This window comes from Cyprinodon tularosa, unplaced genomic scaffold (assembly GCF_016077235.1).
Source record: "Cyprinodon tularosa strain WSP-4 unplaced genomic scaffold, ASM1607723v1 ctg133, whole genome shotgun sequence".
NCBI classification, from domain to species: domain Eukaryota; kingdom Metazoa; phylum Chordata; class Actinopteri; order Cyprinodontiformes; family Cyprinodontidae; genus Cyprinodon; species Cyprinodon tularosa.
In genome coordinates this window covers 21,020-34,244 of record NW_024038148.1, presented here as the reverse complement: position 1 = coordinate 34,244, position 13,225 = coordinate 21,020, and the positions used below count along the sequence as shown (strand labels likewise).

At 41.1% G+C, this 13,225-nt stretch overlaps 1 protein-coding gene across 2 annotated transcripts in view; it reads right to left on the bottom strand.

Annotated features, from left to right (window-relative positions):
- Window positions 1-12,621, bottom strand: part of gabra4 (gamma-aminobutyric acid type A receptor subunit alpha4) — a 61,793-nt gene extending 49,172 nt beyond the window's left edge. For both annotated transcript variants that reach the window (XM_038277611.1, XM_038277612.1), the window contains exons 1-3: window positions 12,177-12,621; window positions 11,979-12,097; window positions 3,868-3,935 (exon numbers count right to left, since the gene is read on the bottom strand). In XM_038277611.1, the coding sequence (XP_038133539.1) occupies window positions 3,868-3,935; window positions 11,979-12,097; window positions 12,177-12,265 (276 nt within the window). In that variant the 5' untranslated portion in view covers window positions 12,266-12,621. The remainder of the gene's footprint in view (window positions 1-3,867; window positions 3,936-11,978; window positions 12,098-12,176) is intronic.
- Window positions 12,622-13,225: the final 604 nt, after the last annotated feature.

Below are 13,225 nucleotides of genomic sequence, written 5' to 3'. Positions count from 1 at the left end.
ACCTCGGCTCCAAAGAAACTGTCCAACATATTTTTTTAGAATTTAATAAATATACTCAGGAAAAAGAGATGTTGTGTAGAGAGTTAGACAGGAATAAAAGTAAACTAGATATAAGGGAATTGTTTCAAAGGTCATCTGGGGATGTAGTTTTTGGTAGTATTTTTAATTTTCTAAGAAGAACGGGTATTTTAGGGAGAATATAATAGTTTGTCTGGTCCATACTCCATTCTGGAAGGTGGCGGTAATGCACCTATAAGTTGTTTGCCAACCGCCATTAAAAAAAAGAAGAAGAAGAAGGCTCCAGAGTGTTGACGTCACCGACCCCTTGAGAGACGCTCCGCTGCTCCTCTCCCAGATTGTAGCTGACAGCAAACAGTGCACCAGACAGGAGGGCGGCTTGTTTTGTTTTTATGACCGAAATTGCGGAAAACAACTCGTGAAGTTTGACCCGCTAGAAGAGCGAGGTGCGCGAGAACGCTGGGAGCCTTTTTCCAGCTGAATCTCCGCTCTTTTTGCCCTCCGTCGTCGGACTAAACTCGCCCCCACTTCCTCGCCGCCTCGGCCGTATCTAGACCCACAGCGTGTAGCCCAGACCACGCTGCAATATTGAGCATAATTTAAAAATGTCTGTGTGAAGCTTGCTGCAACAAACTGCTGTAAGAGTATAACCAGGAAGCGCGGTAGGAGGGCAAAATAAGTTTAGCGCCACCGCAGGGAGGGAGGAGAGTTACGCCCAGGAGAAAATGGATAAAAATAGACCGGAGGAAAAAAAAAAAAACATTAATCGATTATCTTGCGGACGTGTCGATGCATCGGATCGTCGGCTTTTGGATCGATGCATCGATACAAAACGATTATTATTTACACCCCTAGTTCTTACGATCCAGCTTTCCTTTCTGATCTGAAAACTCAATTTAAATCATACAAGGCCGCATTCAATTCTGACAACCCTATGTTCTAATCTGGCACCTCTCTGTTCTAATTTAGCAATGATCCGTCGCAATCGTCCAACACTGCTCTGATATCATAACAGTCCCCTTTAATCTAGCAAAGATGTGTACTAATTATCCGACACTGAGTTTTAGTCATTTAACGTTCTGTGCTAATCTGGAAAACGCCCTATTCTTTTGATCCAGTCTTCTGTTCCATTCTGACAACTCTCTGTTCTAATCTGGCAATGCTCTGTTCTTATAATCCAACATTCAGTTCTAATCTAGCAGTTGTGCATTTTAATCATTCATGCCAGCGTTCCAATCTGACAACGTTATGTTCCAATATGGCATCTCTCCATTCTAATGTGGGACCTCTCCATTCTAGTCTGGCAATGATACATTCTAATCATCACATTGCGCTGATATCATGAAAATCTGTTATAATGTGGGAATAATCTGTACTAATCATCCAACACTGTTCTATTGTGACAATAGTGTGTTTAAATTGGGTTGCATTGTGTTACAACTACAATGCTCAAGGTAATAAAACAATGTTCCTTTATAATCTTGCACTGTTCTAATATTGTAACAATCCCCTTTAATCTGGCAAACATGTATACTAATCATCCTACAGTGAGTTTTAGTTATTTAACGTTCTGTGCTAATCTGGAAAAGGGTCTGTTCGTTTCATCCAGTGTTCCGTTCCATTCTGACAACTCTCTGTTCTAATCTGGCAATCTAGCAATAATCTGTACTAATCATCCAACACATGGTTCTAGTGATACAGCATTTTTTAATCTGCAAAGCTTTGATCTTATCATTTGACGTTCCATTCTGACAGCTCTCCTTTTTAATCTGGCATCTTCACCTTCTAATCATCCATCACTGTTTTAATATTATAACAATCTGTTGTAATCGGGTAAGGATCTTAACTAATTATCCAGTACTTTGCTCTAGTCATACAGTGTTCTGTTCTAATCAGGGAATCCTCTGTTTTTATCATCCAACTTTCCGTTCTAATCTTGCAGCTCCATATTTCACTCATGCAAGCCTGCGTTCCAATCTGACAACCCTCTGTTCTAATCTGGCACCTCTACTTTTTAATCTGGCAATGATCTGTACTAGTCATTCAACACTGTACTATCCATACAATATTCTGTTCTAATCTTGGAATGGTAATTTCTTGTCATCCATCATTCTGTTCTATTCTGGCAATTCTCCACTTAAATCATCCAAGGCAGCGTTCCAATCTTAGAACTCTCCGTTCTAATCTGGCAATGATTTGCAACAATTATCAAACATTTCATTCCAGTCATAACAATATTCTGTTCTGATGTAATAACCCTCTTTTCTAATAATTCAACACTTTGTCCTATTCTGGCAATGCTTGATCTAATCTAACAATGCTACATTCTCAATGCAAAAGCTGATCTGAATAAGCATATTTGCCCTTCCAAAAAAAATAAAATTAAAGACAATCCACTGGACTTTGTTTCCAAGTTTGATGACGTTTCGCTTTCCATCCAGGAAGCTTTTTCAATTCAAAATGTCAGGAATAGCGTTGAGTTTGAGGTTTTATACAGTAGCCAAACGAAGCCTTGTCTTCGTTTTGAAAACAGCTGTTGGAGATTCTCAGTCATCCATGTCATAGTCATTCCGTAAAAATTCAAAAAAATATCCACTGGACTTGGTTTATAAGATTTGAAGACGTTTCGCTTCCTCTCCAGGAAGCTTTCTCAATTCAAATGTCTGGATCCGCAGTGAGTTTGAGTCTTATATAGACAAAGCCTTGTATCGCTTGGAAACATGCAAATGGTAACCGATGAATGGGTCGTTTGGTTCCATCGTTAGCCTGTAATATCTGAACCTGTCTATGATTCTGAGGGTCGGTCGTTAAAGGGGAGGGGGGTTGCCGTTAAGGGGGGGGGTTGTCTCAGGAGACAATTCCCCCCTTAACAGCGAAACGTCCTCAAATCTTGGAAACCAAGTCCAGTGGATATTTTTTTGAATTTTGAAAACAGGCAAACTGAAATGGACGAAGGGGTCCACCCCTTTGGAATGGAGGTTGTTTGGCTTCTTTTGTTAGCCTGCAATGCTCCATACCCATCTAAAGGCTGATTTATAATTCAAAACTAGGTTGTCTGTGTAAGTGTCTCAGTGAACAAAAAGACGTCCCTGCCCACTCCGCAGACACTCTGCTGCACCTCTCCCAAATTGTAGGTGCCGCAGACAGGAGGCCGGCTTGTTTTGTTTGTATGACCGCAATTGTGGAAAACAACTCGTGAAGTTGGACCAGCTTGAAGGGCGAGGTGCGCAAGCACACCGGGACCCTTTTTCCACCTGGATCCCTCTCTTTTGGCCCTCATGTCCCTCCGTTGTCAGACAAACTTGTCCCCACTTCCTCGACACCTTGGCCGTATCTAGACCCACAGCGAATAGCGCAGACCACGCTCAAAATTGAGCATAAATCAAAAATGTCTGCATCAAGCTCACTGCGACACACTGCTGCAGGAGTATAACCAGCCTTTAAGTGTCTTAAAGGGGCATCGTTAAAGGGAATTGTTGGCCTGGCTGAATAGGCTAGGGTTAGGACAACCGAAGACCTCGCCTATTATTATTTTTGACCTGGATCGAGAATCTTCATCAGCATATTTGCCCTTAATCTGAGCACGTAAAAATGATGATCTGACCAATCGATTAGCACCTTTGGGCTTTTTCATTACTTTATACTTAAACCGTCTTATTATATTGACAAATTGTCTTATTCATTGACTCAAAATACAAAAATTTACTTACTTTTTTGCAGTGTATTGATATTGCACTAATGATAAATGAGTGATAAATGCTGCAGTGTAACCTAACAGCAGTTGTTGTGGAGGTAGAATCAAAGTTAAACATGATGAGAGCAGTGGGTAACAAGTGATTAGCTACGTACCATTTCAACATCTGAGACCGGCCCAAAACTTGTGACATAAATGTCAGTCTTCACCTCCGTCACAGGACCTGTCGATTAAACAGAAAGCAGAAATTCAATTCATTGACATTTTCCAATTGAAATTCTGCTGATCTACAATCCATTTTAAGACAGTTATCCATTTTAATAAAATAGTTTTTGAAAAATATTCTTTACAGGAGCTCTGTAGTGCTCTGCATAATGCAATGGGGAAAATAACTTAAAAGATGTGAAAACATAATCTGCTTGATCCCCCCCTCCCATTGAACAGATGTGGAGTAACAGTGTGGAGACAAGCTTTAAGTGCACGTCTGCATACAGGCATTCCTGTTGACAGGCTGCTTTTGCACAGTAAACCAGTTCTCCCTGCTTTCTAACATGAATATTCAATAGACATCTTGCATGAAGACCAAATCCATACTTCTAACTCTTCAACCGAGCATTATGCATTTGTCCTGAAACATACAGGGGATTATATAACTAACCCTGACTCAAATGCACGTAGAATCGTGGCCCCTCAACATCACAGTGAGGAGAAAAACACATTTCAGCATCCACTGCCTTGTGTATTTATAAGGTAACAGGTTACCTGCATGCATCACAGAACAGCAAACATGCCTTTACAAATCCTGAATGCATTTCCACAGCTCATTTACTTCTGATGGTCTTTAAATTTAATAAACTGTACTGAATTGTTTGAGTTCTTGCTTACTGTCCTTTAGGCTTTATTTGAAACTTTTTTTAGCCCTCAGCAGGTAAAGCCGGTTTGCTTAAATGTCCACAAACCCATTATTCTTAGTCAAATCCCTCCTACAGCATTTCCCTCTAAAGTATTTATTTTCCCATGCAGCGAAAGTGTTAAAGATGGCCTTTTCTGTAAGATTCTAGAGACTGAGAGTAAACGGTAGATTTCAAGGCTTGTCATGGATTCTCTACATGATTCTAACACACGCTCCATCCATCTGTGCTCAAGAAAAACATCCCTACATCATGATGATGCCACCACCAAGTTTCCCCTTGGGGTGGTGATTCAGAATGATGTTCATTGTCGGTTTTCTGACACTGAAGCCATTTTGCATTAATAATTAACTCCTCTGTCCATGTTGTAAAAAAATTGCAATTTGGTTTTTTCTTGCAGCTCCTTCTGAAAAAATATGTGGATTCCAGAAAAACCATCTTGGGCAGATGGGCCCCTATGATGGTGTAATTATGTCATTGATTGCTTTCCAGAGGGTCTCTGTACTCATCTGTATACTTTAGGGTTTTAATTTCAGATAAACTTCAAATCTATTTACTGCACGCTTACCTTACTTTTGGGCATCCTTGTTCATCCATGCATGCTTTTTTACAGTACCACTCAGTGTGGAAATTAAGCTACCTTTACTGTTTTAAAAATAGTTTGGTTGGAGAAACTTTGCAATCTCTTTTTGCCTCTTGGCCTTTAGGAGTACAATTTAGTTATGACAGCTTTATAAATGCACCAGTTGTGCACATATAAACTTTTGTAATTGGAAAGTATGCCCTGCAGTCATATTTGTAATTCTATAAGTTTTGTGCTTGTGTCTGTGCTTTATGTAGATGGCAAGTGCCACATAAATGTGTGAACTTATGATTAACGCTTCACTCTCTTCTAACTTCCTGTTTTTTTGTGTCTGAGTCAGATTTCCCTACTTTAAATATGAAGGGCAGGATTGCCCCTTGAAACCCTGAATTCAGCACTAAATGTGACAGCCAATCATCAGAGGGGGCCGTATAGCAATGAACTAGGGCATATCCTCCTTTTGAGAACATGTTTAGCTTAATTTGAGTTATATAAAAAAAAAAAATGTTCAGGTCAATATTCAGCATTTGCTGCGTAGCGATGCTCCATACAGGCAGCCCCTCTCAACAACTCTCGTCTGTAACTTTACAGTGAAAAAAATTATGCATCCGCTTTTGGCATTTTGGCTTAATCATATTTAGTTACTTTAACACAATTGTTTTTTACCTAAGCTACTAACATCAAAAAATGTTCTTAAAGTAACTAACTACAATTAAGTAAATGACAAAAAGTATTGCATTATTTGTTTCAGTGTAGATGGTCAGTGTAGGTACCAGATCTGCTCGGGGCCCCTTCTTATAACGTCACCATATGGCAACTCCTCTCGGACAAAATGTATTGCACCGGTTTCTTGAAAATCAAATCACTTTTGGAGTCTCAACATATTATTACGTATATATTTGCTATTATTTTGCATTTCAGTGGCGATCTAAAGTAGCTGAAATGGAATAGCTTATTTTTGTTCTTTATATTAAGATCTGAGGACAGGAATGACAAATTGAATTGTTGACACAAAGTTAAAAGTAGTGAAGCTTAATATGGCTAACTGACTGCGCTAAAAGAGGCTAACCTGTTAGCTACTGAGCACAGCTAGCTACAGCACTACCCAGCAGTTACTTTGTTCACCATAAACAGATTTTTTTTCGGTTTTTTTTTTTTACAGTACAGTGTGATCTCTCCAGAGTATAAGTCACACCCCTGGCCAAACTATGAAAAAAAACTGTGACTTATGGTCGGCAAAATACGGTAAAGTGCTGTTTAAAAACAACTCAGTTGACAGGATATGATATTTTTTTGGAAGGGGTTGTTTGACATCAACGACCTGCCGGTCAACTTTTTGTTTTTACAATAGATGAAGTTCTGTGGGTAAAAAAGGAATTTCCTCAGGGTTGGGATTAGGATTAATTCAGTGATAACAACCTACTGAGTTAGTAGGAGGCTCAATCTGAAGCCATTCTATGGGACTGATAACCGGTAATGACGAGCATTTAATAGGCTGATAATATCTGAAGCGGCTGGCTACACCTGGAAGTACTGTAACAGGTCTGGTAAAGTGCCTTCAGATGACATATTGTGTATCGGCGCTATATAAATAACCTGAATTGAATTGGTGCCCCTAGTCACAAAAAATTACACAGTGTGGCTAACAACTGTTAGCACCACAACAGTACAGAAATGCTCAACCGAAATAATGTCAGGCCTAGTCCACATGAGGGTTTTCCCCCAATTATGCTGTACAAATAGGAGGTGTTTTAGAAATGCTTTTATCCCCACCAACCTACAGAAGTACATCAATAAACATGACTTTAAAAACAGTAAACGCATAGGGAGCAGTGGAGCACAAAACTAAAACTGGTTAGCCAATCAGAACCCTTCAAAAAAAAAACAAGGTTTACTATTCGGAATGAATCATGGATCAAAATCAAGGATCATGTATCCAAATTTTTGGGATATTATTTTTTTTTCATAATTTTTTGGATACAAATGTTTGAAGCATCGTTAAAATCAGAACTTCACTGATAAGTTCATTTTTAACTCCACTGTATGGCCAACTGTATAAACAACAGTCTCACATGTTCATGACCTGTCTTGCGCTCTTTAGTAATATATGTCTTTTCATGTACACATGCAGGCGGAAATCCCGCCGAAGTTTTTAGGACCATTCATTTTAAGGGATATGTATACACTCACCGGCCACTTTATTAGGTACCCCATGCTAGTAACGGGTTGGACCCCCTTTTGCCTTCAGAACTGCCTCAATTCTTCGTGGCATAGATTCAACAAGGTGCTGGAAGCATTCCTCAGGGAGTCTGGTCCATATTGACATGATGACATCACACAGTTGCCGCAGATTTGTCGGCTGCACATCCATGATGCGAATCTCCCGTTCCACCACATCCCAAAGATGCTCTACTGGATTGAGATCTGGTGACTGTGGAGGCCATTTGAGTACAGTGAACTCATTGTCATGTTCAAGAAACCAGTCTGAGATGATTCCAGCTTTATGACATGGCGCATTATCCTGCTGAAAGTAGCCATCAGAAGTTGGGTACATTGTGGTCATAAAGGGATGGACATGGTCAGCAACAATACTCAGGTAGGCTGTGGCGTTGCAACGATGCTCAATTGGTACCAAGGGGCCCAAAGAGTGCCAAGAAAATATTCCCCACACCATGACACCACCACCACCAGCCTGAACCGTTGATACAAGGCAGGATGGATCCATGCTTTCATGTTGTAGACGCCAAATTCTGACCCTACCATCCGAATGTCGCAGCAGAAATCGAGAATCATCAGACCAGGCAACGTTTTTCTAATCTTCTATTGTCCAATTTCGATGAGCTTGTGCAAATTGTAGCCTCAGTTTCCTGTTCTTAGCTGAAAGGAGTGGCACCTGGTGTGGTCTTCTGCTGCTGTAGCCCATCTGCCTCAAAGTTCGACGTACTGTGCGTTCAGAGATGCGCTTCTGCCCACCTTGGTTGTAACGGGTGGTTGTTTGAGTCACTGTTGCCCTTCTATCAGCTCGAACCAGTCTGGCCATTCTCCTCTGACCTCTGGCATCAACAAGGCATTTCCGCCCTCAGAACTGCCGCTCACTGGATGTTTTTTCTTTTTTGGACCATTCTCTGTAAACCCTAGAGATGGTTGTGCGTGAAAATCCCAGTAGATCAGCAGTTTTTGAAATACTCAGACCAGCCCTTCTGGCACCAACAATCATGCCACGTTCAAAGTCACTCAAATCACCTTTCTTCCCCATACTGATGCTCGGTTTGAACTGCAGGACATTGTCTTGACCATGTCTACATGCCTAAATGCACTGAGTTGCCGCCATGTGATTGGCTGCTTAGAAATTAAGTGTTAACGAGCAGTTGGACAGGTGTACCTAATAAAGTGGCCGGTGAGTGTATATATATATATATATATATATATATATATATTAGGGGTGGAACGATTCACAAAATCCACGATTCGGTTCGGTTCACGGTTTTGTGGTCACGGTTTTCGGTTCGGTTCGGTATATGTTTATTGTTACACCGAAAAATAAAAAAAATTATAAAAATTAATGAAAAATAAAAATGTATGAAATTAATGAAAAAAATCAAAAAAAATGTATGAATTGTAAATATTTTTAATGATTCACGGAAACCTTGGATAATTTCCACATGTTTTGCTGCTTTGAATTTAATCATCTCGCGCATGCCCACTACGATCTACAAGGAACTCAGAGCGGAGCGGACGGGAGCCACAGTGGAGGCTGTAGGCTTTGCTTTGTGCAGCCGGTCTGGAGCGCAGCGGGGCGGAGCGCTGATGGAGTATGAGGGATTTCAGGGTTAGGATAACATGTTGGTCATGTTGCTGTTAGCATAAATAAAACGTGTTGCACAATGCTCGCACACTGTTGCACTTTTATCCACAACTTTCTTTCTGCCGTCATCGTAGGTCACTCTAAATGCAAAGTGGTGCCATATAGCAGACCTATAAAGTGCTGCTGGAGCGTCTTCCAACTCCTGTTCTTTCCCACTCGCCATACCCACACAATTCTCCACAACAACTGATTTTTTTACTGCTACACCCGGCTACGCTGCTTCGCTTCTTCTTCTTCTTGTTTACTACTGGTGGTTGGCTTTGGTCGCAGTACCGCCACCTTCTGCTCTGGAGTGGAATCGCTTCGCCTAAGCTCCTTTTTCTCATATATATATATATATATATATATATATATATATATATATATATATATATATATATATATATATATATATATATATATATATATATATATATAAAACACTGTTTATAAACTGTCTTATTATTCCTACCCATTCTATTTGTGGACATGACCTCAGTAGTCCAGGTTCCGATCTGATGCTTGACTGACACCTTAACTCAGGACATTTGGACTGCATTTAATAACAATGTATTTCTTTTCACTCACTAGGTTCAAACACCAAAGAAATATGGTCTTCAAAAGAGGTTACACAGTGTTGTTTTTGCAAAGTCATACAGGCCCAAGCTTGGTATAAGAAGCTGCTTAGGGCTCCAAAGAAACTGGAGGGGCATATGAGGGAAATTTAAATATATTTCCTGGTCTTGGGGTCCAGAATGACACACAAATGAGACAGATAAATGCTAAGTTTGGATACTTAATGGAAATACTTATTTTATTTTTTGTTGTTCTTGCACTAGAGATTATTTTCTCATGACTGTTGAAGTTTTTTGGAACCGAAAATGAAAAAAATAGCATTTTTACAGTAAAAGTTTCATACTGGTAGGACTGCATGGTGGAGCAGTGGGTAACACTTCTGCCTTGCAGAAAGTACTGGGTTTGATTCAAGGATGTAACTTTGTGATGAAAGTTTGTGGGGACACTCTAAGGGTGGAGGCTGATGGACCTACAGTTACTTGACCAAAAAGCTTTAATAGGGTTTGTATTTTTCAAAATTAAACTAAAACATATATTTATTGAACAATATAGCATGTCATCCATCCATCAGTCCATTCAGAAAAATATGGATTGATAGATGGATGTTTTCCCTATCAGTTACATCAGTGATTATCCTCCTTCAAAAGCAGCAAAATCAAATTTAGAAATTTGTCCCACACAATGTTGAGAGCCAAAGTCTATCCATTGAAATTATTGGTGGGGACATGACCCTACCAGTCCTTCAGGAAGTTACTCCTGTGGTTTGATTCCTGGCCTTGGGTCTTTCTGCGTCGAGTTTGCATGTTCTCCCTGTGCATGCATGGGTTCTCTCTGGGTACTCCGGCTTTCCTACCACAGTCCAAAAACAGGACTGTTAATTGGTTTCCTCTAAATTGTCCTTAGCTGTGAGTGTGTTCGTACTTGGTTGTGAGTCATTGTGTGTCTCTGTGTTGCCCTGCGACAGACTGGCGACCTGTCCAGGGTGTACCCCACCTGTCACCCATAGACTGCCACATATAGGCACTGGCCCCACCATGACCCTGACAAGGACTAAAGGCCAATTTATGCTTCTGACTCATGGCCTCTGCAACCGTCAAATCTGTCTCTGTGCGCGACCATGCACCCCGCGCAGAGGTTCTGCAACCGTCGTCACGCACCTACAAAAATCCTGACTACGCATCGGATAGTAGCAAAACCTGCGCAGACTTCAAACGGAAGTGCGCAGACAAAAAGCAGCTGTGATTGGTCCTCGGTATGTCTTTCCGGCTGTCTGTGTGGTCGTCCTTCTCGATTCGGTGCCAGAGGCGCCATTTTTTTTAAAATGAGGAACAACTAAAATGGCAACTATGACGAAAGGTTAATCGAGGAGGTTTGGAAGTACAACCACTTCTACGATGCCTCAGACAAATAATATAAAGATGCCAAGGTCTACCAAAACGAAGTTTTCGTGACCACACGCAGAAGTTCAAGTTCTCGGATAGACTCCTCCTAGCGCTTTGACGGGAAACTGCTGTTCGTCCCCAGAAATTCCAGACCAACCGTGCAGAAGCATAGCAGCCAAACTGGTTTGCGACCAGATCCAAGCGACATTTGATGTGTGCCTATGCAGAAGTATAATCCGCCCTCAAGTGGGAGAAAATGGAAATGGATGTTTCATACTGGCATATTTCATTAGTTTTATGAACACTAATACAATATAGAATAATAAGAATAACACTACCAGGCCTGCAATGAGTAGAAGGTTCGTGAATAATCTGATCACCTGATTGTTGACTGCAGTAACCCATCAGAAAAAAGCAAAACTGAATATTGCTTAGGGCCCCATGGAAGTTTTGTCCGGCCCTGTAGGGAATTATCTTATTCTGAATTTTGTTTCCTCCAACCTCTTACAACTAAACAACCCCACTGTGGGTTTTTTACCTCTTTTTCTGATTTTAAACGACCTAATCAACCAAACTAATTGCTGCTTAACTGAAAGATGAAGCAGCAGATGACTGCCTGCCTTTAGGGGACTCGGAAATCCTTGGGTATGCCCTGCGCAAAAGTGTAGGTATTCATTTCAGATGCAATGAAAACGTTAAGGTGGAGCTTTTATAAGATAGGAGTGAGAGATATAAAAGCTGAGTTTTTTTTTTTTTTTTTTTTTTTTTTTAGTATGACCTCTTTAGAGGAAGCTACTTTTTATGCCTCCACGGACAAAATGTTGTTTTAAACAATCCTTTCTAATGCAAAAGAAACAGCATGAACATTTGAAGTTTCATTTCAGTTAACATTTCATCCAAAATGGCAGTATTTTTCAGTGATAAGATGCTGGTTCTGTGGTGCGCAAAAACGCGCCTCTCCTCTACATACCACCAAATCCAGGTCGCAGCCTGTTGTCATATCCATCCAAAAGTCGGTCCAATATCCGAGTAAAATTCTCCGGGTAGATCCTCTCATCCTTCCTTGTTTGTCCGGAGATGTTTTTCACACTAGGAGGGGGGATAATATTTAAAAAAGAAAAAAGAAGCCAACTTTCATGTCTGAACCAGCTTTCAGCGCCTCACTCACCAAGTCGTCAACCAGAAAAAGTAGATCAGGGTCCGAATAAGCGCGGGTCGCGTCGCTGTCACCATCTCCTTCTTCTTTGCGGACAGCATCCTTGCATGCCATACTTCAGGCTGCTTCACATCTCACCGCGCCAGCCGCCTGCGTCCCGGAGAAACACTTGGAGAGACGCGGCAGCGGCGGCAGGGCGCAGCGCAGCGGCGCAGGGAGGACGCTGCTGGAAGTTGTGAGAGGCTCTCTGCGGTCTCTGTCACACGCACAACACAGCGGCTCTTCCACGCACACACACGCGCAGACACACATACCTTCGCCCTTCAACACCGGACGGTCAGCTGCTGTCCGGATCCGAGGAGCAACAGGAATGACCCTTCCTTCTGCCTCACCTTCCTTCTCTTATTCTTTCTCTTTCTCTCTCCATCTCCGCCTGTTGTCTACTTCCCTTCTCTAGTGTGCACATTTCTGAGGAGAAGATCCCCTCATCTCCTTTATTTCAAGCCCCAAGACTCACCATCCTCCTCCCAGGGGCGTCTGCAGAAAGTTTTACCACATTTGTGGTGGCACACCAAACTAATAACCAGAGTAAGATTTGGTCAAATGAGGCTTTCCCTTGATCCTCTTATAGATTTTTTTTAAACCTACTCAGTTCATTCTGTCAATGAGCTATGAATTTTTTACTTTTTTTTGGCAAATGTTTATTTGCAAAGTGGCTCAAATTCTGTGTAGAAAGAACAGTTCTCACATCTTGCCACGTGTTCCTAATGGAATTCAGGTCTGACCTTTCACTGGGCATCTGTAAAACATGAATATGAACGGTTCAAAAGGTGCATAAAAAACATGACTTGACAGCATATTCAAAAGGTCCTGCAAACATTTCACTAACACACAAACAAAAAAAAACATGCGCAAAGGAAAGAATGCCACAAATTGCAAAAAATAACTGCAAGCTAACAAAGCTGCAATTACTAAAAAATAGAGAGAAGCGAACTGCAAACATAATACCGGCTGCAAATACATAAAAGATTCTAGTTCTAAATAGAAAACAGGATCAAAGG